General features: G+C 41.1%; 3 protein-coding genes across 5 annotated transcripts; all 3 read right to left on the reverse strand.

The window, feature by feature from the left end:
• Positions 1 to 323: 323 nt before the first annotated feature.
• On the reverse strand, positions 324 to 16,349 carry LOC117772073 (calcium/calmodulin-dependent protein kinase kinase 2). Of its 2 annotated transcripts, XM_034603013.1 has the most exons (18): positions 16,066 to 16,349; positions 12,143 to 12,417; positions 11,536 to 11,877; positions 10,075 to 10,122; positions 9,049 to 9,102; positions 7,645 to 7,696; positions 7,376 to 7,509; positions 6,785 to 6,821; positions 6,516 to 6,537; positions 6,295 to 6,383; positions 5,264 to 5,463; positions 5,062 to 5,115; positions 4,896 to 4,969; positions 4,661 to 4,748; positions 4,360 to 4,491; positions 4,061 to 4,164; positions 3,811 to 3,864; positions 324 to 2,938 (listed from the first exon to the last, which is right to left on the reverse strand). In XM_034603013.1, the coding sequence occupies exons 2-18, from the start codon at positions 12,362 to 12,364 to the stop codon at positions 2,866 to 2,868; spliced, it is 1,779 nt and encodes a 592-aa protein (XP_034458904.1). In that variant the 5' UTR covers positions 12,365 to 12,417; positions 16,066 to 16,349; the 3' UTR covers positions 324 to 2,865. The 2 variants fall into 2 exon arrangements, with proteins under 2 accessions (XP_034458904.1, XP_034458905.1); XM_034603014.1 differs by lacking the exon at positions 3,811 to 3,864 and having other exon boundaries at positions 16,066 to 16,346.
• Positions 16,350 to 17,265: 916 nt separating this feature from the next.
• snrpd3l (small nuclear ribonucleoprotein D3 polypeptide, like) lies at positions 17,266 to 20,192 on the reverse strand. 2 transcript variants are annotated; one of them, XM_034603017.1, is made up of 4 exons: positions 20,046 to 20,192; positions 19,153 to 19,293; positions 18,278 to 18,470; positions 17,266 to 17,478 (listed from the first exon to the last, which is right to left on the reverse strand). In XM_034603017.1, exons 2-4 carry the CDS (start codon positions 19,276 to 19,278, stop codon positions 17,414 to 17,416), a joined length of 384 nt encoding a protein of 127 aa, XP_034458908.1. In that variant the 5' UTR covers positions 19,279 to 19,293; positions 20,046 to 20,192; the 3' UTR covers positions 17,266 to 17,413. The 2 variants fall into 2 exon arrangements, with proteins under 2 accessions (XP_034458908.1, XP_034458907.1); XM_034603016.1 differs by lacking the exon at positions 17,266 to 17,478 and adding an exon at positions 18,052 to 18,086 and having other exon boundaries at positions 18,170 to 18,470.
• A 695-nt stretch (positions 20,193 to 20,887) lies between these two features.
• On the reverse strand, positions 20,888 to 25,651 carry adora2ab (adenosine A2a receptor b). Its single transcript, XM_034603015.1, has 4 exons — positions 25,400 to 25,651; positions 25,096 to 25,227; positions 23,509 to 23,612; positions 20,888 to 22,976 (listed from the first exon to the last, which is right to left on the reverse strand). The coding sequence occupies exons 1-4, from the start codon at positions 25,597 to 25,599 to the stop codon at positions 22,012 to 22,014; spliced, it is 1,401 nt and encodes a 466-aa protein (XP_034458906.1). The 5' UTR covers positions 25,600 to 25,651; the 3' UTR covers positions 20,888 to 22,011.
• Between the last annotated feature and the right edge of the window lie 478 nt (positions 25,652 to 26,129).

The raw sequence follows: 26,129 nt of genomic DNA on the forward strand, positions 1-26,129 counted from the left end.
GCAGTTCAAATCACTGAGGTATTATCCTCTACATTCACAAACAAAAGATTTCCTCTTGAATAAACATAAAATTACAAACTTCTTCTCAAAACAATGCACAGAGCACATGAACACAGTCGTACTAAAGAACCCTGCTCCAGTCATGTTGCAGGAAAACAATGGCAGACGTAGAAAATGCGTCATCATGTCAAAGAAAAGGAACAAAATGTGATATTCAGAGAATCCCACAGCTTCTGACATGTTGTGGTACACAGCACCCACTGGTGGTGTGTCTGTGGAACCTCATAAACAAAGCCCAATAATATCACAACCAGACCCAAACATTACAAAGGCAATAATATTTTATTCAAATGATGATCAAGATACAGTATGTATGGAATCATTTATTTAAATGTCCAGTCTTGTTGCAGAGGACCTCACATGCTATGACAATACAGTGTTGTGTGATAGTATGTTGGCATGCATTCAGGGGGAAGACCCCCCCACCCCCCCCCACCCCACAGCTCTTTATTAAAATGAATTACACCACAGAATTCAAAACCATGTGAACAATAAATGTTAATCACATACTGTAGCCTTTTTCAAAAACTGCGTTAACTACAAGTTTAAATATTTAAATAGTATGTATAAAATATCTATCACACCGCATTGTTTTGTGTCTTGCACCGTCACCCTGCATTTAGACGTCAACTGTCCTTCCCTCACTTCCTGTTGGTCATGGACGGAAAATATTCCCACCAGAGGTAAACTTGCCTTATTTCACTCAAATTAAAAGCTTAATCTGAATCTGCAGCAACTTCCAGTATGTCAGAATGTGTAATTATGAGTAGAAGGCATATTTAAATGAGGTGGCATTGCAAAGTCTGAAATACATTTTTGGCTATTCTGCAATAATTGAGTTAATGACAGGCTTTAAAATATTGTTAGCTATCGTTGTTTATCATGCAAATATAATAAACAGAAAGGGTGTGTGTGTTTTAAAAAGTTCCGATTGGCAATTTAAAGGAAAATATAAATCCAGATTGCTCGTGTCTATTTGCAGCATGAATTAAATATCTGGTAAAGAAAAGTGAAGAGAATGATTCAAACTCGTACAGCCGTCCCGAGTGAGTTTGCACACTGCATGTGACAAGCTGACAGAGCGACACCACTGCACCACACAGAGAAAGACACACCATATGCATAGTACTAGTCAGACAACAGACACACACTTGGTACAGTTCAGAGTGACATGCAAGTAGTAAGGTAAAAAATAAATGAATCCAAAGTCCCTTTTCTTATACATTCAACACTTAAGTGCTGAAGTCATTCATGTGTGGAAGCATTGAAATGTTACAAACCATATTGTGTCGTTATTCTATGTTAACATCACGTGACTATCTCTACTTTTACACTAATGCCAGAGAAAATGAAGAAAAACAAAGAGGAAACACAAGGAGCAAAAGTGGAAATGTGCTAATTTTACTGCTTTGGGATCATCAAAAATGAAAAAACATGAAAATAAAGAAAAATATTTTATAGTTAGTTTATATATAAATATTTGCAGACTGGCCCAGTCCTTCAATCAACGATAACACAGAGTTTCTTTATAACAGCTCAACACCTCTATAGATATGCATAGATTTGTACAAAACACATCTGCAGCTGCACTATGCTCTCCCCTCTCAAAACTTAAATGCTGCAGCAGCTCTGGTAATTTAATACGAACAAATAGTTTAAAGGTTTGTCTGTTTAAGGTACTGCACTTTACAACATTATATATGATTAAAGTTTTTTGGTGTCCTGAAAATGTGCGTTTAAATAAAAAAACAGTGATTCTTACGATACAAAACAAAACAAGTGAGAACCTTCCCAATTTGAACGTGAGGTTGGAGTCACGATTTTCTCTTTTCAGTGTGAAACCGCAAACAAGTGCATGTTTGTCCAATTAATAGCAGAGAAATATAAATAGCGTAAAAATATCAAGCAAATACCAACAAATATTCAACTGCTCACTTGAGAAAAGTCTCACTGAAGCAAAAGCTTTGCAAAGAAGGAAATCCCCTTTTTAAATCTAAGCTAGTGAAAAGTAATGATGAATTTGCAAAGCAACATATCAACAGTTTTTAAAGCTTTCTACTGATTGTAGTAAATGAAAGACTCAGTGGTAAGACTGAAATAAGAAAGAATTGCATCAAACAAAGTGTGTCCTGTGCCAGTGTTCAGAAATAGCTTATACCGTGTTGCATTGGGAAAGTAAACACATGCATTCAGTGGCGTAAACATTTTATCGCTGCCCTTTTTTTCCATTTTTTGGGGGAAAACTGTCCAGATGATTCACTCTGAAATATTTGACAAAACTGGGCACTGCCGCTCTGAAGCACAGCGAGCCAGACAATCATCGTCAAGAAAAACCTGCTCCAATGGAGAGCAGGTCGAGGTGATGGCGAATACAACCATCCCTCACCATTAACCGTCAACCACGCCACCCGTTACCTGAAAGTATCGTCAAGTGAGGACAAGGAGGAAACACGAGTGGCTAAACTACAAGTAAAACACAAAACTGTACAGTTGAAGCCTGAGACGAAGCATGCACAAACTATACATGCATGCAGGGTAAGAAGAGAGGAGACTGGTTTGGGTGATGAGAGCTGCAGACAAGTGCAATGTTCAGGAGGATCCTCTCTACAAGTCCCCCTTTAAAGCCTCGGGAAATGGAGAACAAGCAAATGGTCGTCAAAGTGCCTCAGATCCGTCACTTTCTCTCTTTTCTCTGCGTCCGCTCCACCTCCACCAGGAAACGTATGTAGGCGTAGGCCGCCAGTATAAAAGCGCGAGTAAAGGGGTGTCGTGCAGTGGGGCGTCGTGGATTGTGGACCCTGTGCATCAGGAGAGAGCCTCATCTTCTCCCACGTAGGGCAGGTCCAGACTCCTCATGCCATCACCACTCTCCTGCTTCCTGAAGGACACATCAGAGACACAGCTTTCATTACAGCAACTGACACCAATTACAGACTGTATATAAAGATGGACAACATGTCGGCTCCTAGAAAGTGAAGCTTAAGTGTCTTGATGGCCCCCTGGTGGCTATCTGCAGTTTAGGTCATAAACTCTGCCTCCTCCATATTAGCAGATGGGAAATGGATCAAACTAAAAAGTCACTGATGTTTGTTCCAGTGTTAATGTGTACTAACAGGACCTCACAGCGTATCTATCTATCCCTTCATATCTGGGGTATTTTACCTTCATTTCTGGATATGAAAATAGAGAAAAGAAAAGTCGTCCATCTTTATATAGACTTTATGAAACCAACCATTTCATTGTGACGTAATGCAGGGCAGCAGGCACAAAGGAAACCTGGCAAGCTGTTAACTAGCATCGCTCATACACGAGGGGGAAATTCAGCAAAATAAAGCTGGGAAATGTTTCTTTCCAAGGACATACATGAGGACACTATGTCCCAGTTATGTGCTTTTGGAAAAGTGAGGACTCTTCATGCAAAGAATGAATATCATCTTATCAATTTAAATAGATGCTCTGGGCTCTTGATGAACTTACTGAGGACAAAAATTACACTGGAAATACTAATATTTTAAGGTTAAAGTTTTTTTACCTTTAAGAAATAGAAGAATATGAGAAATACAAAATACAGAAGTATAAAGTAAATATTCTGGCAGATGCTAGAGGATGTTTACAAGCTGCGAAAACAGGAGAGAATTTGCCACCAAAGCCACATTGGGAAATGCAGCTGCTTCTATCATGCCAGGGATGTTAATGTGCAGTCGCTACCACTTTACTACAATAATACTGTGTTTTCCTCCAGGTATTTACCTTCTTTGTTTACAGTGTATGTAGCAGTATTTCACTTTGCCTGCTCTGCCTTTCCTGCAGGGCAGGAGAGGGAGGAGAGAAATAATAACTGTTTACTTGACAAACTACCTGACAAGCATCAGCTGGCAACAGCTCTTAGTCAGTTTATGTTGGTGACAGCACACTGCTCAGAGAACGCTGACTCCTAATAATACCTCAAATCCTTTGTTAGAGTTCAAAGTTTTTGTTTAAAGCTGTAAACAATCCTTACACGAGCGTCTGCCCTGGAGCACACAAGCTGCCGCGGTCCTCTTTGCGGCCCCAGTCGAAGGGGTTCCCAAAAGAACGCTTCCTCAGCATAGTTCTCACCATGATCTGATGAAGAACAACACACACATTAATACAGCATGCTTCACTTTCTTTCTAAACTATGTCTGGTTTCAGAACAATGGGGTTGGGCTAACATGAATATGTATATTTTATTACTTAGGGGAATTCATAGGCTTATTATTGCTTTCTAAGCGAACAGCACCTAAAAAAACTGAGACAAAAACGAGTTCTTGAACTCACCACTGTAGCCAGGCTGGGGATGTGTTTAACAGAATTCTCCACCTCCTCCTCCGTGACCTCGATCAGCATACAGCAGTTGTCATCCTCTGGAGGAAGTGGCTCCGCGCCGTGCCTTGTTACCCACGGATGCACCTGGACACAGGCATGAGACAAGATAAGATGTACGTTTATAAATCCATCAGACACAGCAGCATGTTAAAATGTTTCTACAGGTGATTTCCTTCATTCTATGTGTGAATCTCAAACTTGGTTTAATCCCAAATATCGGACACAACCAGCTGAACCGAAAAGGAGAGTTTACCTTAATCTGTGCGACTGATATCCTGGTCTCTGGATTCTTGTCCAACATTTTCAGCAACAAATCTTTGAGATCATCTGATATGTCAGCTCTGTTGAAACAGTGAAAGTAAAAGGTTAATCATATAAATAACTTATTATTTTTAAAATGCATATTGTAGGTTTAATTTATAGCTTTAACAAGCAGCCATTTAATACAATAAACGCGACACAAAATGAGGAGGAGGAGCAGAACTGACTGTTCAGGTAACACCACAGGCTGTGTCTTGATTTTCTGATGAAGACTGAGGATGCGCTCATCCATAAAAGGACACTGTGAATGACAGAGCAGTATATTTTAATGGGGGATCAGCAGATTGTCATTGAGGAGTGACTCGGCAATAACAACCAGTATCACAGACTCACCACTCCAAAGACGAAACAATAAAGTGTCACTCCCATGGCCCAAACATCCAAAGCCTTAATGGGAAAAAAACACGTTGTAAAATATATATTATAATATCAGTGCATCATTATACACAAAAAAAGTATTTGGTATCATGTAAAACATAGAAATGTCCCTGCATTTCTGAAAGTCATCAACAGAGGGCGGTAGTGAGCTCAGTACCTTTCCAGAGAAGTTCTTCCTGGTTTCTGACAGAGCTTCGGGTGCCAGGAAAGCAGGAGTTCCCACTGTGCTGGTCAGAAGAGCATCGGTTCCCTCAAACTGGTTACTGACTCCAAAGTCCGCTATCTTGATGTGTCCGTCTTCTCCCACCAACAGGTTGGAGGGTTTGACGTCTCTGTGGATGATCCTCTGGTAATGTACTGATGAAACAGAAAACAAGGTCCCATTTATTATAATTATTATATTATGATTTGAGTATTTGAATTTGAACTTGACGGCTTGTACCCATGCAAAGTAATCTTGCATTAGCAGGAAGTTGGATAAACATTACAGCAGTTACTGATAAAAACAAACAAACAAACAAACATGAACACCGGTAATTCTTTCTTAAGATATGTAAATCCACCTTAAATCATCTCAAACGTACTAATCTGTTTGGAATTTATGTTTTAACTAAACTGCCTTAATCTTGACACCACCATTATATAATTTAAATTTTGTCATCTACAACTCTTTGCTGTATGAAAATACGGAATATTTGAGAAAATTACTACAGACTATTTTGGGGATATTACTGTGCATTAAGATGATTTAGGGCTTTGCATCAGGATTCTTTTATTCTGAAATGTAGAAAGGAAAAAAAGACACAGCAGAATAAAGGCGATGCATATCTGTATCTCTACTAAAAGAATAAGTGTCAATCTGGTATTTATTCTCCAAGGCTGAGCTGAAGTATTTCAGGGACACCACCATTTATTTCAAGTTGCAAATCAAAAGAAATCTGAATCTGAGCTGAATTGATCATATTGCAGCTGACTCAATACTGACTCACCATTGAATCATAGTGTTTTGTGTTTTAAAGATTATATTGTTTTTGTAATTCATCCGATTATGGAGAGTGTGTGTAGTAAAATAACAAGTCATCTAAGAAAGACACATACACAACCTCAATCACCCAATTCTTGGCTTCATACAACGTTATCACAGGTTGCTAGGGAAGAATAACAGGAGGTTTGATTTGGAAGACTCACAATACTCAATTCCCCTGAGCAGATCCTGGAAGTAGAAGCGTGCCTGGTCCTCGCTTAAAGGTTTATCTGTTGGTACCTCCATCACAGCCCTGAATACGTGAACACATGACAGGCACACACACACACACACACACGTACACACACACAATTAGCAATCATAACTAATGGGATTGAGCTCATTCCAGTGCCACAATCATCACCATAAAAGAGGCTTAGCTTACCCTTGCTTCACCAGCTCAAACACTGCGACAGAAACACACATGAGGTTAGGGATGAAAGCTTTTCACTTACCAAGACACAGAAAACTAAAAACAACATCTTTTCAAATGACCTTGTATTGTATTTGCTTTATGCATGACTGTGTGTGTGTGTGTGTGTGTGTGTGTGTGTGTGTGTGTGTGTGTGTGTGTGTGTGTGTGTGTGTGTGTGTGTGTGTGTGTGTGTGTGTGTGTGTAATGTTCCAAAGGCTGGAGGACTGGCCCCAACGTACCCATGTACAGATGGTCCTCGCTGGGGTCGTCCAAAACCTGGCACCGAAGCAAAGAGGAGAAAAAATGAGAGTAAATTCAAGCACACACTCACGCACAATCATCTTTTGTGTCTGGTAAAAATTAATAAAAACGATTTTGTGTATTGTTAAAGTTGATTAACAAAGCTATAGTCTATAGTATAGTACATTAATTTAATGGTATAATGCAGTTTTGGTTGCATTTGAGTGTTTTCAAAAGGCTGCAGGTTTTTTAGTCAGTCCTGTGTAGATGTGTTCGAATCTGTTAGTTTACTGCTCCATTGCAAATTGAAATATTTCTCAATAGATTTAGTTGTTTTGATTTTTAGCTTTCTTTCTTTCCATGACACTCCACTGAGGCCACTCTTCAAATCGTTCCATTAGCAAAATGGCAGTATACCTTTGTTGCTCCTTGGAGAGAAGAGAAGCAACGACAAGCCTGTTTGTATTTTGCCAGTTTGTTTTAGTTTTAGTTTTTGCTGCTTAAATATCATTTCTTGAATTGTTTATTTTCTGAATCTACTGTAACACCTGAACTTCTTCTCTCTCTATATACATTTTAACAGACCTCACCTCCACTAGTTTTACTACATTGGAATGGTCCAGCTTTTTCAGGATGGCAATCTCTTGATAGACCCGCTCCAGGGGACCTTTAAGATGAGGGGGGCCCTCAGGGGCTGCTTTGGCTCCACGAGGGGGAGGTCTTCCTGTTGGAGGACAAAAACAAAGTAGGTGAGGAAGGATGGAGACTTTTGATAGGACAGTGTTAATGTACCACTGTAGCATTATAAGTGACCGTGCTCTCTGCTGTGTTAACCATCTGCCGCTGGCTCTAGACTTACGTGGGAAACCTGCCTGCCTCATCAGCCTCCTCTTGGACAACACCTTCATCGCCTACAGGAGCGAGAGGGGGAGAGATAGAATTGGAGAGAGGAGAGGATAAGAGAGAGGAGGTGGGAGAGACATTGGGGAAGAGATCCAGAGAAAGGACAAAGAGAGAGGAATACAAAAAAGAGTAAGATACAGCAGAGCGAGGTGATGCATAGCCGACAGTGCACCCACTCACACCCACAGATAAATATCCCCGGGCCTTAAGATTTATCTTTTCACCTTGAACATCGTTTGTGTTTATGTGGCTATGGGTCATCTGGGAAAAAGGATTCTCAAAGCTATAAAAGCATTGACGCGTTTCTGGCCTGTAAACAAATTGCTCCAGAAAATGTGAACATAATAATATTTGTGAAATATCTTGAGACAATATGAACTCTGAGAGTTTGACTATATATAAAAATGTCTGCATCTGGAAATCTTGTTTGATTTTGAAATGAAGATGTTAAACATAAGTGAAATTTGGGCATATTTTCTGAATGTACATACAAATTTTAAAGGGTTACAAAAACTAGTATGTCCTGTTATCTTAGTAATTATTGTTACTAACTAATAATTACATAAAAATCCTTTTAAAAACCAATAATCCTGAGATAAACAATATACAATTTGCTCTTTTTTAGATGCAAGATCACAAACTGAAGCTCTTCTCACTAGTCTAGCTCAGATGTGGCTGCCTCCAACACATGACTGCACAACATCTCAAATTGATTTTAATACCACGTGAAAGCAGATGGTATTCTGCGACTACCTGGAAAGCCCTCACTAATGCCGTGCAGATGTCTATTCGGTACGAATCAAAGCTCTTTCTGACCATTTTTGAAACAACTACTCGAGCTGACAACCATTGAGGCTGTCGTGAACTGAGACAGTGCGACACAGCAAGATTGTTTGAAGGATATTTCCCCTCTTTGGGGCAGATTTTCTGAATACCTAAAAATTTCAATTTTAAATGTAATTTTCTTAATAGCCTCAATACCCTCAGTTATTCCAGCAATAATATAATCGCTGATTGCGACATGTGGGCTTTGTCACTTGGGAGGAATATTAAAATAATCCCCATGTCATTATCTGTCAAATCACGCGGCTTTATGAGAACTGCAGCAACAATCATGAGCAGCAAACAGAAAAGCTTGAGCTGATTTGTTTTTACAGCTCAGCAGAGAGAGGCACAATTAACCGGAGACATTTTCAAACGTGGAGGTTTCACTTGAAATCACACCAGTAATCGTGAAGGGGGGCGGGGGGGCAGACACAATGCCTCTCTCTTTGTCTGCGTGTGTATGTGAGTAGTGATAGGGAAGAAGAGAGAAGTGAGAGAAATCACATCTGTATGTATATGGGCATGAAGAACTCACATAGTAGGTGTTGTCGTCCTCATTGTACGCCAGCTTCACAACACCATAGGAGCCCTGGTCCGGGAGAGAGTAATTAACAGAGAGTAGAAGCCAATGAAGAGACATTGAGCAGCTGTCAATTCTTTATGTTTAAAAAAAATAAATATCACACTATGTGCAAAGCAAATGTTCTAAATACACACGGGAATAAATATAAAAAAACACATAGAGAGAGAAGGGAAGTGCGTGGGCTGACAGTGTACACTGAGAGAGTACCAGCTGCTTCAAAGTGAGAACAGACAAATTCAAATCATCTCTCCCTCTCTCTTTCATTTTGGATTTCAGGCTAATTAAGGAAACTGGATCTGGTTTGTGTTATCAAGCTCCCCTGCCCACACACACACACACACGCACACACACATGAAATTCAGGATAAAAACTAGGTCCAATTAGTAGCCTGTGTGCAAAAATTCATGCACAAAACAAACACAGGGAGGGGGGGGGGGGGGGGGGGGGGGGGGGGGGGGGTTGGCAGGATCATTTCCTGCTGGGGGAGCAGATTGGAGAAGCAGCACAGAGCTGATCCTACAGTCCCAAAGATGATCTGATAACAGAAACCTCTCCAACAAGCCTGGAAAGGCTCTAATTGTCTCAGTTAAACAAGAAAACAAACACGTTTACATGCCTCCCTACCTACATACACGGGGGAAACACACACATATCAACATTATGTCTTATTAAACCCACAATCTAAAACTACAACTACACACTCCGACTTGCTCACACACACTCGTATCCACTAGGCCTTGCACAACCCTTAGAGAGCGCTATTTATACCAGCCTCTCATCCATCTTCCAACTCTCCCATGGCCTGGTAGTTTGCAAAGAGTTTGGGAAATGAGGACAACCACGAGAGAGGATATCAGGGACTGTTACTGCGTGTGCTTGATGATGTGCGCTACTCGACAGACATGCAGTGGGCGGCAGGGAGAGGGAAATGGAAGAGTCAGTGAAAGGGACCAATCTGTGTGTTGTCTGTGATGGTACCTTTCCAATCTCATCCTTCAGCTTATACTGGTTAAGTTGAACACAGTCCTTGAAGAGAGAGAGAGAGAGAGAGAGGAAAGAGAAAAGAGAGGAGGAGAAAATGGTTTCCTTTTAAAAATTGAAATCATATTTTAGCACCTAGATGCATTTAAATCATGAGTGTCCCACTTCTGGTTCATTTCACTTCCCTTCAACTAACAGCTGTTTGCTTATCACGGCCCCAAGGATTCTGACTCAAGTCAAATTTCATGTTCTGTCCCCTTTCTATTCCTAATTTTTTAAGATTCATTTGAAGCAAAAACTCCACCTTAAAAAAAATGATTCCTGTATTTTTAAACCTGGGCCCAACAGAATTCCTCTTTAATAAATCCAGATTGAATCAGAGAGCATCTCATCAACAGTGACAGTAAAGACTGTTAGTTCACCTATAATCTATACTAATCTTGCAGTGTGCCTGGGATTCCAGAGGCAGGATGTGCTGCATGGCCCTAATAGATTTGTAATATATTATGTAGTGATCAGAGGGAACTATTCGGTCAAGCACCAGTGTATTCTACCATCATTCTATGGTGAAGAGTGGTGTTGATTTGAAACACTAAGTGCTGAGAACACACAGAACCCAGCCTGCAGAGAATGATTCATACAAAATAGAAATGCGGTGACTAAACAAATTCCTCATTTAAAGCACACGTCTAAATGTCGTTAATTTGACTGTTGGTCTCCAGAGGATTCAAATATTTTTAAGTGTCGAGGAGGATGGTAAGATGAAGTGAGTATAGAGAATTTAGAGAATTTCAATTATCAACCGACTTGACATGACACATTCATTACAGTCATTTCAGAGCAAGAGGACATTTGGAAATATTTCACCTAATTAACCTTCATGTGCATTTTTCACTCCTACATCAAGTGATTAGGTGAATTCCAGCTACAGCAGCAGACGTCTATAAGATTCTGCACCTACAGTACATACAACAGGGATCACAGCTACAGTCATACCTACATCTAGTGAGACTGTAAAACCTTACCTTCATATCAGTTCAGTCTTTAACCACTGTGCTGCTGCTTTCAAGACAAATGCACACGCAGTTCTGTTTACTTTCAGACAAGAGCGATACTGATATTTTGATAAACTAACAGATGTTCAGGGGGAGCGCCTCTGGAAGAGCCGGGCTCTGTGTGAACATGAGTTAGTTTGTTCATTCATGTGTAATGCATTAAGCAGAGTAAAGACCTGAGGGGATACACAGGTCAGATGGTTCAGGGACAATAAATTATATAATTACAACTACAATCATTCTGGATGCAACTATATTTTAGTTCTTTTTGAGGATTTCTAGCAGATATCTAAGTAAACTGCTGATATTGGATGAGAAATGTTGATTTTGTTGCTTGCAAACAGTAAAATCAACTTCAAATGCACACCACAGGAACCCTGTAAGCCTCAAGTCTCGATCATACCTGGAGGTCTGTGATAGAAACACTGTGGGACTCCACAGTGGGTCGGCGGAGAAACCGTGGAGAAGAGTGGGGTGATGTGATGGGTGAGTACGGTAAGGATGGGTAAATGTAGCGCCCGTTGAGTCCCGGTGAGCTGCAGGGCGATGCCAAGCTTTGCGAGCGCTCCTGCAGAGATAGTTTCCTGTCTGACATGTTCAGCCTTCCCCTTTGCTCTTGGCTCTCGGGGAGCAGAGACGCCGACCGGCAAACTGTGTGGGACAGCAGGTCGCAGGAGGAGGTTGGGAAGGGCGCCGCCACAGAGGAAGCCGGCTCGGGCGTCTCAGAACTGTCCATATCTTCTACCTGAGACGTAAAACACAGAATTTGTTGCACATTCATGCACTTTTTTTCCCAGCTTGTATTTTTCATTATTTAATTAACAAACTGCAGCATCAAAATATACAAAGCCTCTGTATTTGGTCTACATGGTCTAAAAATCATAACCGCAAAGTGTCGACCTACTTAAGATTATCTGAAATTAGGTCTACAAAAATATGACCACAAAGCCAGAAGTCCAACGAGACACATCTCTGGGAGATGAGGTGTAACAAGGCGTGTTTCCTCTTACCTCCTCCTCCCCAGTCGGCCTGCTGGGTTCGTACTCCGTGATCACTATGAGGGACTCCATGGGGTCCGGGGATGGCATCTGAGAGGTGGTGTTCAAAGGTGGAGCGGGACAGCTGCACAGCAGGTCAGGGAGGGGCTGTGAGGGCTGCGCCTGGGGTGCATGACTGCCGCAGGAGGCCGGTGGCTCAGCAGAGGGCCAGGGGCTTACGTGACAAGGAAACATGGTGGGCAGACAAGCACTGCTCCATCAGATGGGAACCCCCAGGAGAGTGGTTCCTACGACACATGAGCAGACATCGGGGAATAAGAAAATATTTGCTGGTATTTCAGGCATTTGCTGCTGTATTAACAGGAGGTACAAAGGCCTGGGACACAGCAAAATTAATAATGTAGCTTCCTGATTTATTTGTCTACTTTAAATTCAACCTTTAAAAACATTAGCTCTATTAGTATGTCTTTTATATACAGTTTATAATTATTGTTACTCTTTCATTTGTCTATTTGTGTTAAAACTGTGTAATCCAAATGGATGGAAATCTTACGTGCAATTAAAGTAAATACATGCATCTTAAACAAAAGGCTAAATATTGTATTCTCTAATAGTTCCATTTGAAGCATCTGTGGAGTCGGGGCTTTTTCCACGCATTCTGCTAAGTGCTAATTAATGCATGCAAACACATCGAGTAACACAAAGTTCAGCTCTAAGTGGACAGATTTGACGCGTCGGTTAAAGCAGTGGTTCAGTCTGCGTTTGACGTCAGTTATGCAACATGGTTAATTATTATCTGTACAGCATCTAGACAAAACCCTTTTTGCATAATTCCAGGAAGGCCATTTCCATCTCCGAGTTCACTCAGCTTATTATCTGCATATTATTTTCGAGAGGAATGGAGAGAGTGGAGGAAAAGATGGCGAGAAAAACAGAACGAGACTGAGACATTTTCCTTGATTTTTGTCACGGTCTTGACAGGATTGTGGCTGCGGCGGAGGCAGTGTGTGGGAGCTGAGTAAATCTCACAGATGCCGGAAAAACAAATGGAAGCATTAAGAAAAATAAGACTCCGGCAAAGTTCAGGACAAGGACAGTGCGTGGGAAGAGACACCCACTCCAGGTGACCTCTCTTCCTCCATCGACTGCTTACGATATATATGGTGATGTAAGAGAACCAAAAGGGAAGAATCACCACTACACACAAAGAGACTCATATCGAGCACAACTGTCTCATGGGCACAAAGCTACTTCTTTGTCTTCTCCACTGACTCGTCCATTTCACATATACTGTAGATTTCACATATACCTTTATAGAAGTACTGCACAGCATATCACAGCCTATGTGCTCATCACTGGCAGAGATGAAATATTCTCTTCCTCAAGGTCCAAACATATCTGACATTTCTGAGTTACCCTGATTAATCGTAAAAACACATAATATGCTCTAGAAAACTAGTTAGCTAGCTGCTACTGAAGCAACACAATATGTGAGTGAACTTGGCGTCAGTGGAGTTCAGAAAGAACACACATGCATGACTGTGGTTAAAACTGGCAACACACCAGCAACAACAGGCTTTTTATACCCACTGAAGAGACCAAGCTTGTCCTACTTTGATCTCAGATAAATGGTGCGGCCTGTTTCCTGACACATTGAGGTGTTTCAGTGAAGCTCCTACATTGGTAATGGTGTAAAGTTATTACATTATACTATCAGTGCAAATCTCATTCTAGAGGGTTTGGACATGGGTCAGTTTTGTCTTTGGCTGTGTAATGACAACAATCATTGTCTGGCCAGCAGGTTTAAAAGAAGCTGCCGGTATAATAGAGTTTTTAAAAATTCAAACTAGCCTAACAACTACAACAACCTGTAACGTATGAGCTGAGAAAAAGACTTACAGGTAACTCACAGGTCATGTTAAAAAAATAAACAGTGTTAGGTATTTCATCAGCCCCTCCCACCGGATTAGGAGATGCTGATCGTAAGCTAAAACCTGAGCTTTCTGCAAAATATTTGAAATATTAAATTCATAGATCCTAGCGCTGAAGTTTTAAAAGCCTTTGTGCACTGAAACAGTGTATTGTGATGTCTCTAAAGTTCCTAGACAAAGACACTGTACATCAGGGATAACCAAACTGCTAAAGCCCCGAACTTCCCTGATCCCTTGTGATCGCAGCAGCTCAATGAAGAACAAGCATTTAGATTTGAGCCTGACGATACATCAACAGATGCTGCCCGGCTCCAGATGCCATACCGCGCCTCTTATGATAACAAAAGTCACATGATCTGACCTTCACTATCTGGGCAGGAGGAGGAGGAGGGAGGACTTATCAGAGCTTGCGGGGGTCCAAGCCATGTAGAGCATTAATAACAACACAGACACGGTCCTACAGACGTACAAGTACGACACAGGGCCATCTGGAGCAGAGGAGGATCCCCGGCTTCATTAAAAGATCAACAGGGCAACCCTGTCAGCGATCTGCGGAGCCGCGCAAGAGATAAGCTGCTGTAAATGGAGGGATGAGCCTCCTTGACTAACTAGACTGCTGTGTTGTCGCACAATCACGGCTGGATTTTACCGAGAATCTGACATATTTCACTGGTAGTCATGGTATATAACACAGCAAGGTTTAGCATGTTCAAGAAATACTGTTTGGAGTTGTTGTTCTTGTTATGAACTCCGAGACAGCCACAGAGACAGTTGATATCAGGGCTGCAACTGGGGCTTGGCATTCAAATCAATCACAACATAACTTTCGTCAATAGAAATGTAACAACGGTTCAATACATTTCTCTATATTGCTTACTTCCTGAGTTGTGTAAGCAGAGTGAGGAGTTACAGCACATTATTGATCTCAACTGTTTTTCATTGACTGCTTTTACAGAAGAGTTTAAAACTACAACCTACACCCAGGAGCAAAAAACAAGTCTATAAAATGAAAAGAAATATATGACATCTATCATGATAGTTATTGATATCGACTGATATGAACACGATTACATTTTTGGCCATATCTTCCAGACCTATAGCTGCAACTTATTTTCTTGATTTAACCTAAAAATAGTAAAAAGTATAATCCTGATATCCCACAACTCAAGGTCATGTCTTCAGATTTCACTCTAACCCCCAAAATATTTAACTATTTTCTTTGACAATTATTATTTAGTCATTTTTGTTTTGTAAACCAATAGATCAACTAATCATTACCTCAAAAACTAAACTAAAGGATTTAAAATGTACATTTCTTCTTTTTCTTTTCAGTTCTATTCCAAACTGGTACATCTCAATCAGTTGTTGAATTTTGTATATGTTTACAAAATTCAGCTCTCTGGCTCAAATCTCTCTACAGAGACAATTTGGACAAATGTACAATGAACAATAACAGAAGAGGCCTGAGTCCAACATGAGATCAAGTAAACCACACAACTGTGTTCAGACATTTTAATAATTAACCAGTCAGTGTTTGAGCTCCTGTTGAAGATCATTAGTGAATTCCATGATGGTGTGGATACATTTTAAAAAGGGGGAAACACTGGTAAAAGGTGAAGTTAGAAGGTAAAGGCAAGTAAACGACCCAGTGTTGACAAATAAAATAGTTTAAATCGCATCATCAACAAACACAAGCGACTCTTCGGTCCCTCTCACACATGGAGGTTTGGCTCTAACGGGGCTGTCATGGCGGGTTTTCATTTCCTCACGTCAAAGCGAACAGTTGTCAACGATGATCCAGAAAGTACCGAGGAGGAGAAACCCACCGTGGGGAGAGGTGCAGGCTAACTTACAGCTAGGCTAACGTTAGCGGCTGCCTCATCTGTCAAGATGCAGATGTTGTCGGGCAGGAGTCAGAGATGCTGGAGGCTGAGAAACGATTTTTAAATTTTTTTTAAAGACAATAAACCTCCAAACAACGACAGTGAGATATTAAAATCTTACCTCAGCGTGTTTATGAAGAATTGAAGTCCCGGGTAAGAGGCACCTTGTTCCCTCTCCGCTGCGGGGCGAGCAGCGGCTGTGGCACCGCGGGTAAGCTAGCTGCTGTGCGGGGGAGCGGAGCGGAGCGCTGGCCGAGGGAGGGATGCAGGAACCGGGCTGAGAACACGGGACGCGTCCCTCACATGGAGAAAGAGAATAAATATGAAATAAAAAACCTAGATCCAGACAGGAAGTGTTAGTAGCATCTGCTTGTTCTTCTTCTGCTCGTTCATATCACGACCTCAGAATAAAAACGTTTCCTCTTTACGATTACTGCCACAGGCACTTTGTGGGAGACTGGCTCCCCCTGGTGCCAGATCGGGGAGTTGCTGCAGCTTCTATTTGTTTTGCCTCAAGGCTTAGTTGGGATTGAGAGGAAATAGAAAACAGCGGAGTACCCCATGTTTAACAAAACATACACAATAGATGTGAATCTAGATTTATTATAATTACTATGTACATATATATATATATTTTTAAACATAAGTGGTATTTATTTAGCCATAATTACTTTTTACTGTGTTCAAGTCAGGAGTTCACCTTAAATGCCCACCCACCTGTTTGGGCTGGAGCTTATTTGCTATTGCAGTTATATTCTAACATTGCTCAATTTTTTTATGTTTCAGTTCTATGATGTATTCCATTGTATCTTGCATTATGTTTGATATGGAACTGGTTTGTTGTATTTTTTTGTTATATTGCTGTTTTTAATGTTGTATATTGCACTGTTTATCTAGTATTTTATTTATAGTGGGTTTTTTTAACATCGCAGTTTGTTCCAGCTTTGTACTCTGGCCTTTCATTCAGCTTTGTAGCAATTAAGTGGATGAATGAGAGTAAAGGTTGAGGTGACTTTGATGTCAGTGGTCAAATTACTAACTATTAATATGGATAAACAGGTCAACCATTTTGTGACTGGTTGCTTTTACCAGTTAAGAACCACTGCAAAATTCTTCAGTCTTGTTTATCTTTAAAGAAAATATCTAATAAGACCTGTCTCTACCCTCTCCCAATCAGTCAGCTACAGATCACTGCCTTTCTTATCATTTGATCCATACTTGCGTTGCTTTTCTTTAACATGACTGTAAAGCACTTTTGTTCAGCTCCTGTTGTTTTTAATGTGTTATATAAATAAATCAAATACAAAAAAAAAGGGACACATCAAGTTGACATGTTTATTTTCATAAAAAATGAAATCAAAGCAGTAATCTGCAAACAGGATTGCAACAATATCCAAGATACCCAATCCAAAAAAGACAAAAATCAAAAAGACTATACAATGTAAAAATCTTAAACACAGATGTCGCAATTATCGCCTCTTCTGGAAGATGTTTCCTCTTCCCATTCCACCACGGCCTCTGCCTCGAGCTGCCACTGCAGACAAAAAGACAAGACAACACATTTCAATACAAACAAAAAACATTAGAACAGAGTGCGTCACTCATCGAGGGAGCTGGTCACAGAAACAGGTTAATAAATTAAAGCTACTGAGGATAAGTGGAACATTTATAAAATTCGACTTTTTGAACCCAACAGGTTTTTGTCAGAAATGTTGAGACAAGTCAGATTTTAAAGGATTGTTACCCAGGCACACGGAGAGCCATGCACAGCTCCACTAAGGCTGCTTACAGTGTTCATTTGGAGGCTGTTCATACACATCGGAACAGTAAAAAGGATGTTTTCCAGTTTTTAACCGGCTCTGTCAATAATTGACTGCTCCTCATTCCTGCTGCGCACTGCCAACCGCATCGAGCCAAGCAGAGCACTCGCTGCAGTCTCCTCCAGCTCTCCATACATTTTCTACGTTGACAAATTCTGTTGTTTTTACCCTATTACACTGTGTGTTAGTGTGTCTGAGTGAGTGTCTGAGTGAGTGAGTGAGTGAGGTGAGCAGCGGCGTCAGTGTGTGTGGCCCCGTCACCTTTCCCTCTAGTTACGGGAACGTTATACAGAAGCTACGCAATTCGTTTAGTTATAAACCTCTTATAGTGATGAATTTGGCTCTTGACAAACGTGGTCACTATAAGTGGTTTACACTGGGCTAGAAATTTGACGGAGGTGGTCTTCTCGGAATTTTCTATGAAGGAAAAACCCTGGCTTAGTTGTAAACTGTGTAAACTGCAGGAGGCCAGAATAATCGGCATGAGTCTGATAAATAAATCTTCCCACTCACCTTGTGCTTTGAGAATAGCCGCCTTTCCCCTTCCTGCACCAGATCCTTGGTTCTTGTTCTTCATACTCTTTAACATAGGCGCATTCTTTAACATGTCTGGTAAGATCAGGAAGCGGATTTTGCTGCCACGAATGTAGACTTGCTCCAACTGCGCCACCCGGCCATCACGGTAAGTCACTGTGATATTTGACATCTGTAGCAATGGAAGAAAGATTTTTTTAATTTTAGTTGCTTGCCGGTTTAATCACAGCTGACATTTTTTACAGTGTTATAGTAAATTACCCATATTTTTTGAATAAAATACACAAGCTAAATTAAGCTTGAATTAAATAGTAAAGACTTAAGCTAAATAACAATCCAAGCCATTCTGTTGAATCAGTGGTTCACAATTTTGGTCTTTCAATAACACAACTCTGCTCATTTATTTCTAACCATCTGAACTGGTTTAACAACTTGGATTCTAGAATATAACAAGTACGGCATAATTTCCTGTCACTTATTTATATTTATCTAGCTTCAAATACAATAATTTAGACAAGAGTAAAACACAGAGGAAATATCTTAAATAAGAAATAAGTGAAACACTTAACAGCAGCACCTGCAGAAAAGTTCAATGGGGTACAGTGCAAATTTCCCCCTTAAAAACATTGTGAAATGATCACCTTTATGGGTATTACTTTCTGTAGAACCAGGACTGAATAAAAATAGTTTGACTGCTGTCGCAAAACCAAATTTTAACTTGTAATCAATAATCTCCGATTTAGACACAAGTAATCTAGTAATCACTGTGTGAACCAGCTTATTTCCCAAAAGGCTCAGAACATAACTGTGGCGGTGTCCTTATTTATTCTATATTTATAGTGATCAAGACCAACCTGGCAGTTCATGTTGTCCTCGGCCTCGATCAGCTTGCCCCGGTACACCTCTCCAGTGTTGGTCTCACAGGTCACGATGTGTCCCTCTGCTTCATGCAGAACCTTGATTGGTACGCCGATGGACATTTTTCAACTGTGTTCCTGAAACACAACAAGTATTGAAAGAGCGTGTTAAAATATGCTGTTCCCATTATAATCCCTGCAATACTAAGATGTCAACTCCCACCATCCTATCCTCTCCAATGTAGTACTATTTAGCACGATAAGTTGTTGTTGGGCTGAAACAGTTTCTTGTAGCTAGTTTTAGTTGTACAGCAAAATATCACTTTGATTTTTGTTATGTTTAAAAGCTAAGAAACCAGGAACTGGCTCCGTCAGAATAATTTGTTGTGCGACTCCATTAGCAGCATTAGCAGCTCTGGTGCTGCGAATACAAATCATCCTGTGAGGTGGCGACCACAGTTGCAAACATTACAGTGAAATGGTTCATAGTATTTTTTAAAGCAGTTTAAGAACAATGAACTTCAAGTTTGATAATAATAAGACGTGTGTAATCGCAGAGGCAAGGGGGGAGTTGCCTGCTAGCTAAATTAGCCGCGTTAGCCGGCTAGGCTAACTTATAAAATAACGCAGAGTACAGAACCAGAGCAAAGATCTCCACACATTATATGAAGCTAGTTGCTGCTACAACCTACAAACCAACATTCAACAGGACTTCAGCTCCATTTCAAACATTTGAATTTCAAACGTACACTTTGAGCGCAGATAATAGACGCAGCCATGTTGGCTACGTGAATGAATAAGGTGCAGATGCGCCACAGGGCCAAGCACCACTGTTGGTTAAGCAAAGCTAAGCGATTACCCAGATTTATAAAAAACAATAACACGTTTACCTGGATTCTGCTCTGGAAACAGATTTTCTTTGTGGTTTAATTCTTGACTCTGCAACGTGCTCTTGTCGCTTTCGCGTCTCTTTTTGAGCCTTCTTCCGCTTACCCACAATGCAACAGTAGTCAAGTGAAGTGCTTCCGGTGGAATGGAACCCGTGGTGCATCATGGGACTTGTATGTTCGAGCTCGGGAAAATCATCTTATTTTGTGATGATTCCTGTGACATCAGTTTTATACAAAGCAGCACATACTAACTATTTAGTAGTTTATAAAATAAATGGTGTCCTAGAAGAAGGCCAATTGGATTACAGTGGTGGGATTAAACAAAGTACATTTACTTTGTTATTGTGCCTAAGTATATTTTTCATGTATATGTACTTTACTTCAGTAGATTCATTTTCAGGTATAGGATACTTTCCACTGTTACCCCACCACATGTCAGGAGATGTCTGTACTTTCTACTCCAATTCCATTTTTACAAAGCATATCATTCTTCATTAATGACAGAGTGTGAACTATTCTTGTATCAAACTGAATATACAGTAGGCACAAACTTTAAGTTTAAATTGCTTTTACTCAAGAAGAAAAGTTAATGTGGTACTTTAACTTTTACCTGAGTACATTTTTGTCTTTTTCTCTGCACTTTTTAAGTAAAATGTTTGAGTACTTCCTCCCCTACTGTTTGATTGTATTTCTACTGGACATCATCCTCTCATGAATCCTGCTGGAGCCTGTAATCACATAACAAATATTGGTGTCTGTGAGGCAGGACAGTGTTTTGTGTATTTATCTTCATCACTTTTATTGTATACAAAACAAATGACTCAGGTTTGAATAGTACAAAAAAAACTAAGCATACAACATCAAAGGGAAATGGCTTTATTGATTTGCATACTGCTGTAAAATGCCACAAAGTGTAATAAACAACTGATATGTATATATTTAAAAATAAATAAATACACAGTACGTGAGCTAGAAACATACCCATGTATGCTTCTTCCTGGATTTCTGTAAAGCACACAAGTGTTGCTTAATGCCCCGCAGTGAAAGGGCCTCTAAATGAGGAGAGCGAAGGCATAATGGCATAATAAAAGACATCATCAAATGAACCTTCATTTGATTTCCATTGCATTAGGCCCATTGACTGGCGTCAGCAGCAGGGCCGCTCTGTAAACACCTCCTGCAGAGTCGTCTGTGGCCGTGCGTATGTGTGTGTGTTACAAGCATATGGGCTGATATTTGGTTAGACCCGCAAGCTTTGTTTTGGGTGTGTGGTAACTGGCTCGTATACATCAGCGCCTTTGAATCATCTGTCACTTAGTTGTTGTTGAGGCAGCAACAGACACGTGTTGCCGGGCAGTTATCAAACCAGCATCATCAGGTGTTCTGTGGTCATCCAGCAGTTTGAGAAATGACTTTTCAACAGATCTATAAACAAGAGATAGTGCTCGCCTTGAAATACCTGTCAAACATCATTGTTTCCCCCACGCTCGCCTCGTATCACTCAGTCCAATAGTCACAATTATCTTGAAAAAACCTCAATAAAAAGTGAACTACTGCGGAATAAAGACATATTTAATTCTCCAGTGGGTAAAAATAACACAGGTGACCATGTACAAAATAATGCAACATTATCATATAAATGTTTTAAAAACACGTATACAGTGGATCCAGGGCAGTTGAAAGTACTTTTATGCACTCCAAGATGCAAATTGTTTAAAAGACACCTAAAAAAAAATGTGGGAGAATTTAAGCATTAGCACGTTTCTTTGTTTTCTTGTAGATTTGATCCAAATCAGAGATCGGTGCTGAGAACAAAGTAACCAAGCAAAACAAGATATTACAACAAAAAGATGAAACACAGCTTTACTGCTGCTATCGATCTGCTTTGTTCATCCTTCGTGTTATTTGCAGAATGTTATATATTTGACGGCAGTATAAATACAGTTTATATTCCTAAATCTCTGTGTCATGAGACTTCTGTAAGCTCTGCAGAGCAGGTGCAGTCCGTCTGTTTTAAGAAGCCGGCATGAACATTCACAAAAGTAATACCACTCCCACTGTCTCTCAGCTCCAAAGCATCTGTTGTTCCCCCGAAATATGTGTCTGACTCTTTTCCTTCCTGCGCAGCAAATCCCATGATGCACGGCAGCTGCTGTGTTAGTGAACCGCTTCTTATTTGGTGACAGTTGGGTGTGTGGCCACCTGGTGCAGAGTCTAACTTTGTGGTCCAGTGGCAAGATGCCTCCTGGTTAGCTTTGGTTTGCTTTGAACCAGGGTCTAGGATGTAACTGTTTACTACAGTGCCACATGATGACTCTTTACTGGTGCGGGAAGAGGAAGAAGTCCTGACGATGCTGCTCCTGCTGCTCCCAACACCTCTGCCATCGCCAAGCCCATGCATATCCCCCTGCCCCAGGATGTGCTGGGACAGGATCCTCCGGAAGGTCTCCCTGAACTCCCGAATGCGATAGGCATAGATGAAGGGATTCACAACGGAGTTAGCATGGGAGAGGATGATGGCGATGTTCATCAACCAGATGTCTGGGCGATTGCAGTCGGGACACATGTGGTTGAAACAGTTGATGATGTGCACTGGAAGCCAGCAAAAGGCAAACATCCCCACAATGATGGACAGTGACTTGGCGGCATGCACCTCCTTCTGCAGGGTGGAGCGAGTTGAGCTCGAAGGTGAGGTTACCACTGCAAGAGCGGGCATGTGTGCAGCTTTGAAACCAATCATCCGGAGCTGGTGCTGCGCGGCCATGAAGATGTTGGCATAGATGACCAGCATGACCAGCAGAGGCACCAGCACACAGCAAAAGAAGTTGAAATAGACCATGTAGTCCATGGTGACCACTCTTTCGAACAGACACTCGCACAGGCTATTTGGGCAGGTGCTGCTTGTGTTGGTGGCGGCTTCGGTGTTCAAACCTGTGCAACAGAGACAGGGGGGATTTTTTGTTTAATTGTGGCAACAGTGAACAAGCACGGTTTGGGATTTAGGTGACCCCAAATTCAACTGTTTACCTGTGTTCTCCTCAGTAATCATCTGTGCTGTGAGTTAGAAAGATTGACACTAGTGGGAAAATGCCGGCTTCATTTCTGAACTCGAGCACTTTTCTCTAGTGGTTCAATACTATTAATGCATTTTTGCGGTTTTACTCAAGTGTCTATTTCATGCTTTTCTCCCTCATTCTGTGTGTCTGTTCATTCTGAAAACAATTGTTCTAGAAATGTGTTGTTGTAGCTTAAAACAGGATGTGGTTGGAAATAAAGATTTTCAGATGTCATTGCTTCGAACAACTGACAATGAAACAAACACAAGTCAAAACTCAGACATTAGACTATCTTCTCAGAAACCGGAGTAACAGTGTTTGACTTCACATTTTCCTACAATGTAGGGTAAGAAGATTTCTGAGGCATTGGAAGCATGCGTTTACGTTGTTCTAAATGAATGGCCCACCTGTGTTCCAGCCCAGCATCGGAGTCAGGCCGATGACCACGGAGAGGACCCAGCACAGGGTGATGATGGCCTTCGCCCTCTGCCCTGTCACCAGGCTGTTGTACCTGAGAGGAGGACACACTAATACATGAGGGCCGGCTGCCTTATCTAACTTCATTATGATCGTATCTGCAGCAAAGTCAATATGAGGTGATTCAAATGAGGACAAAATGGTTGTGCATTCAAGCGTGGGGGAATTATTCATTTAATAAACCTAGGAAAGATATTAGTTGTCCTGCTTTTTTTTTTTTTTTACTGTTTTTTAGGTAAAGAAGACAGCGTATGAGAGTGCTGCCATTACTGGAAAACGTACATTAGCTGAGTTTAATTTGAATTAGTTACTTGATGCTAATGGAGCTGGAATGTCATTAAGGAAAGATACAACTGAAGCGTGTATCGACGGTCCCAGATTGTTATTGTGCTGAATCCAAATGGGCAAGATGGCGGCAGGATATTTTAGCTTCATTTCAGGATAGTGGGAGGAAGTGGAGAAGTGTCGTCCATCTTTATTTGCAGTGATGATTTGATGGCTTGTAACTCAACTCTGACTTGGATTTGGTTTCACAGAAGGGAGTTGGGAGGCTTTCGTGTCAATAAACTTAAACACAAATATGATGTGTATCGACGATATGAGCAGAAATGTGGTCTTAGCTTTAATATTTAAAAGCGTTTGTGGTATAAATTCAAAGTCTGGACATTTGTGTTTGGTCAGCATATGTCCGATCTGTCAGGAACTTGGCAAATGTCTAGACAGCAGGACCTGATTCCTTAAAATAAAAAAATAAATGAAAAAAGATTCAAACATCATTTTATTTTGAAGTTACTTGCAAACTCTACTTTCTAGGAGTTGCCAAGAAAAATCTGCTCGAATAATAATTTATTCTTTGTAAGATCAACTACACTTAATCAAAAACAGTCCCCCTTGTAATATACAGTATATATATATATATATAAAGCTATGTAAACTTCTGATGAATGATTGGTTTGCTGTCATCTGTGAGCACACACAAGGATGCAGGAGCTGTTATGCAACTGCTTATGCAAATCTATCACCTGCTGTGTTTCACTCAATGAAATATCCTCTCATGACTGGAGTAACGCAGCGGTGATTAAACAGCCGTGGGTTTGGTTTTGTTCTTAGCTGCAAAAGCAATTGGGCTATTTTACGATGTTATTTGAATGGTGTTGATTTACATGGATGAAAATAACGCTTCAGCTTGTTTAAATATTCTCAACAGCATGAAAACAGGAACCCAGTAAGGCCGGTGGAGATGCATATCTCTGTCTGAACACTGGATTTGCTTGATGCGTAGAAGGATGACGCGAGATCTACTCAACTGATTTCCATGAAATTTGCTGGAGGTGTGGGGCACGAGCCAAGAAAAATACCCTTAAAGTTTTCTTTTCCAAAAAAGAAAAAGTGGTTCAAACTTCATACAGTAGCAGAAATCTTTGAAAAGTGACCTGATTATGGATAACGTGACACTGTGGAAGTCTCCGTCCCTGTTTCAGTTTTCAGTGGATTGGACCTTTTACTTCTCCCCTCACCTGAGCGGGTTCTTGATGGCGATGTAGCGGTCCACAGCGATGGCCAGAAGGCTGAAGATGGAGCTCTGGGTGAGCACGAGCACGAAGCAGGCGATGAACAAGCAGCCGTAGAAGTTTGCACAGAAGCCGGTACTGCAAGAAAATATCACAGGTTCAGAAATATGGACTGTATTAAAATCTAGTGAATCATTGGCCCAAATCAGTCCCAGGGTTTTGGTGTGGAATTTAATGCTTTGATTCAGGATTACACAGATTTTTCGTCAAAACAAATTATAATTAAGAGGTGTAAAAAATGAAATGGTACCTGATGCTGATGGCGAAGGGAATTGCCAGCAGCCCTACAGCGATATCAGCCACAGCCAGTGACACCAAAAAGAAGTTGGTGATGGTCTGCAGGTTGGAGTTGAGGCAGACGGCCCAGCACACCAGGATGTTTCCAGCCACAGCCAGGCAGGCGATCACCAGCTCCAGGACAATATAGACCAGCTGGTCACTCTTCAGCATGGTGAGTTCTCTGTCTTCTCTGCTTTCTTGGTGCTGTCATCCCACTCACTAAGCTGCCTGACGTGTTTTGAGACAAAATACCTGCTCGCCAAACCGCTTAATGGAAGAGTGATTGTGTCACAGGGGCACGGCCAAGACAGGAAGTTCCCACCACAAACATCATGTCCGAGGCCTGACTTCACTCATACCTTTTATCGTCACACACCCGTCTGTCAGCCTTCCTCTTACAGCTTGGTTGACTTTCTCACAGATGGTGGCGGGAACATTGACGACACAGCGTCTGGGACTTTTGCACAACAGCTACAGCAAATTAAGAGCAGTGGCCTGTAGAGAAACGAGAGGAAGAGGGAGAACACAATCTCAGTGGTGGAGCCTGAACAAACAGATTGCAGGTCACCACACAACAGGTCAGAAGAGCCATCTATCTCTGGTAGACAGCAGGGGACAATTTATTCTCCGCACAGGGCCAAAGCAGACAATCCAACAATGCACCTTTTATTCCAGTTTCCCGAAACCCTTCCACACACTAA

This window comes from Hippoglossus hippoglossus, chromosome 12 (assembly GCF_009819705.1).
Source record: "Hippoglossus hippoglossus isolate fHipHip1 chromosome 12, fHipHip1.pri, whole genome shotgun sequence".
Lineage (NCBI taxonomy): Eukaryota > Metazoa > Chordata > Actinopteri > Pleuronectiformes > Pleuronectidae > Hippoglossus > Hippoglossus hippoglossus.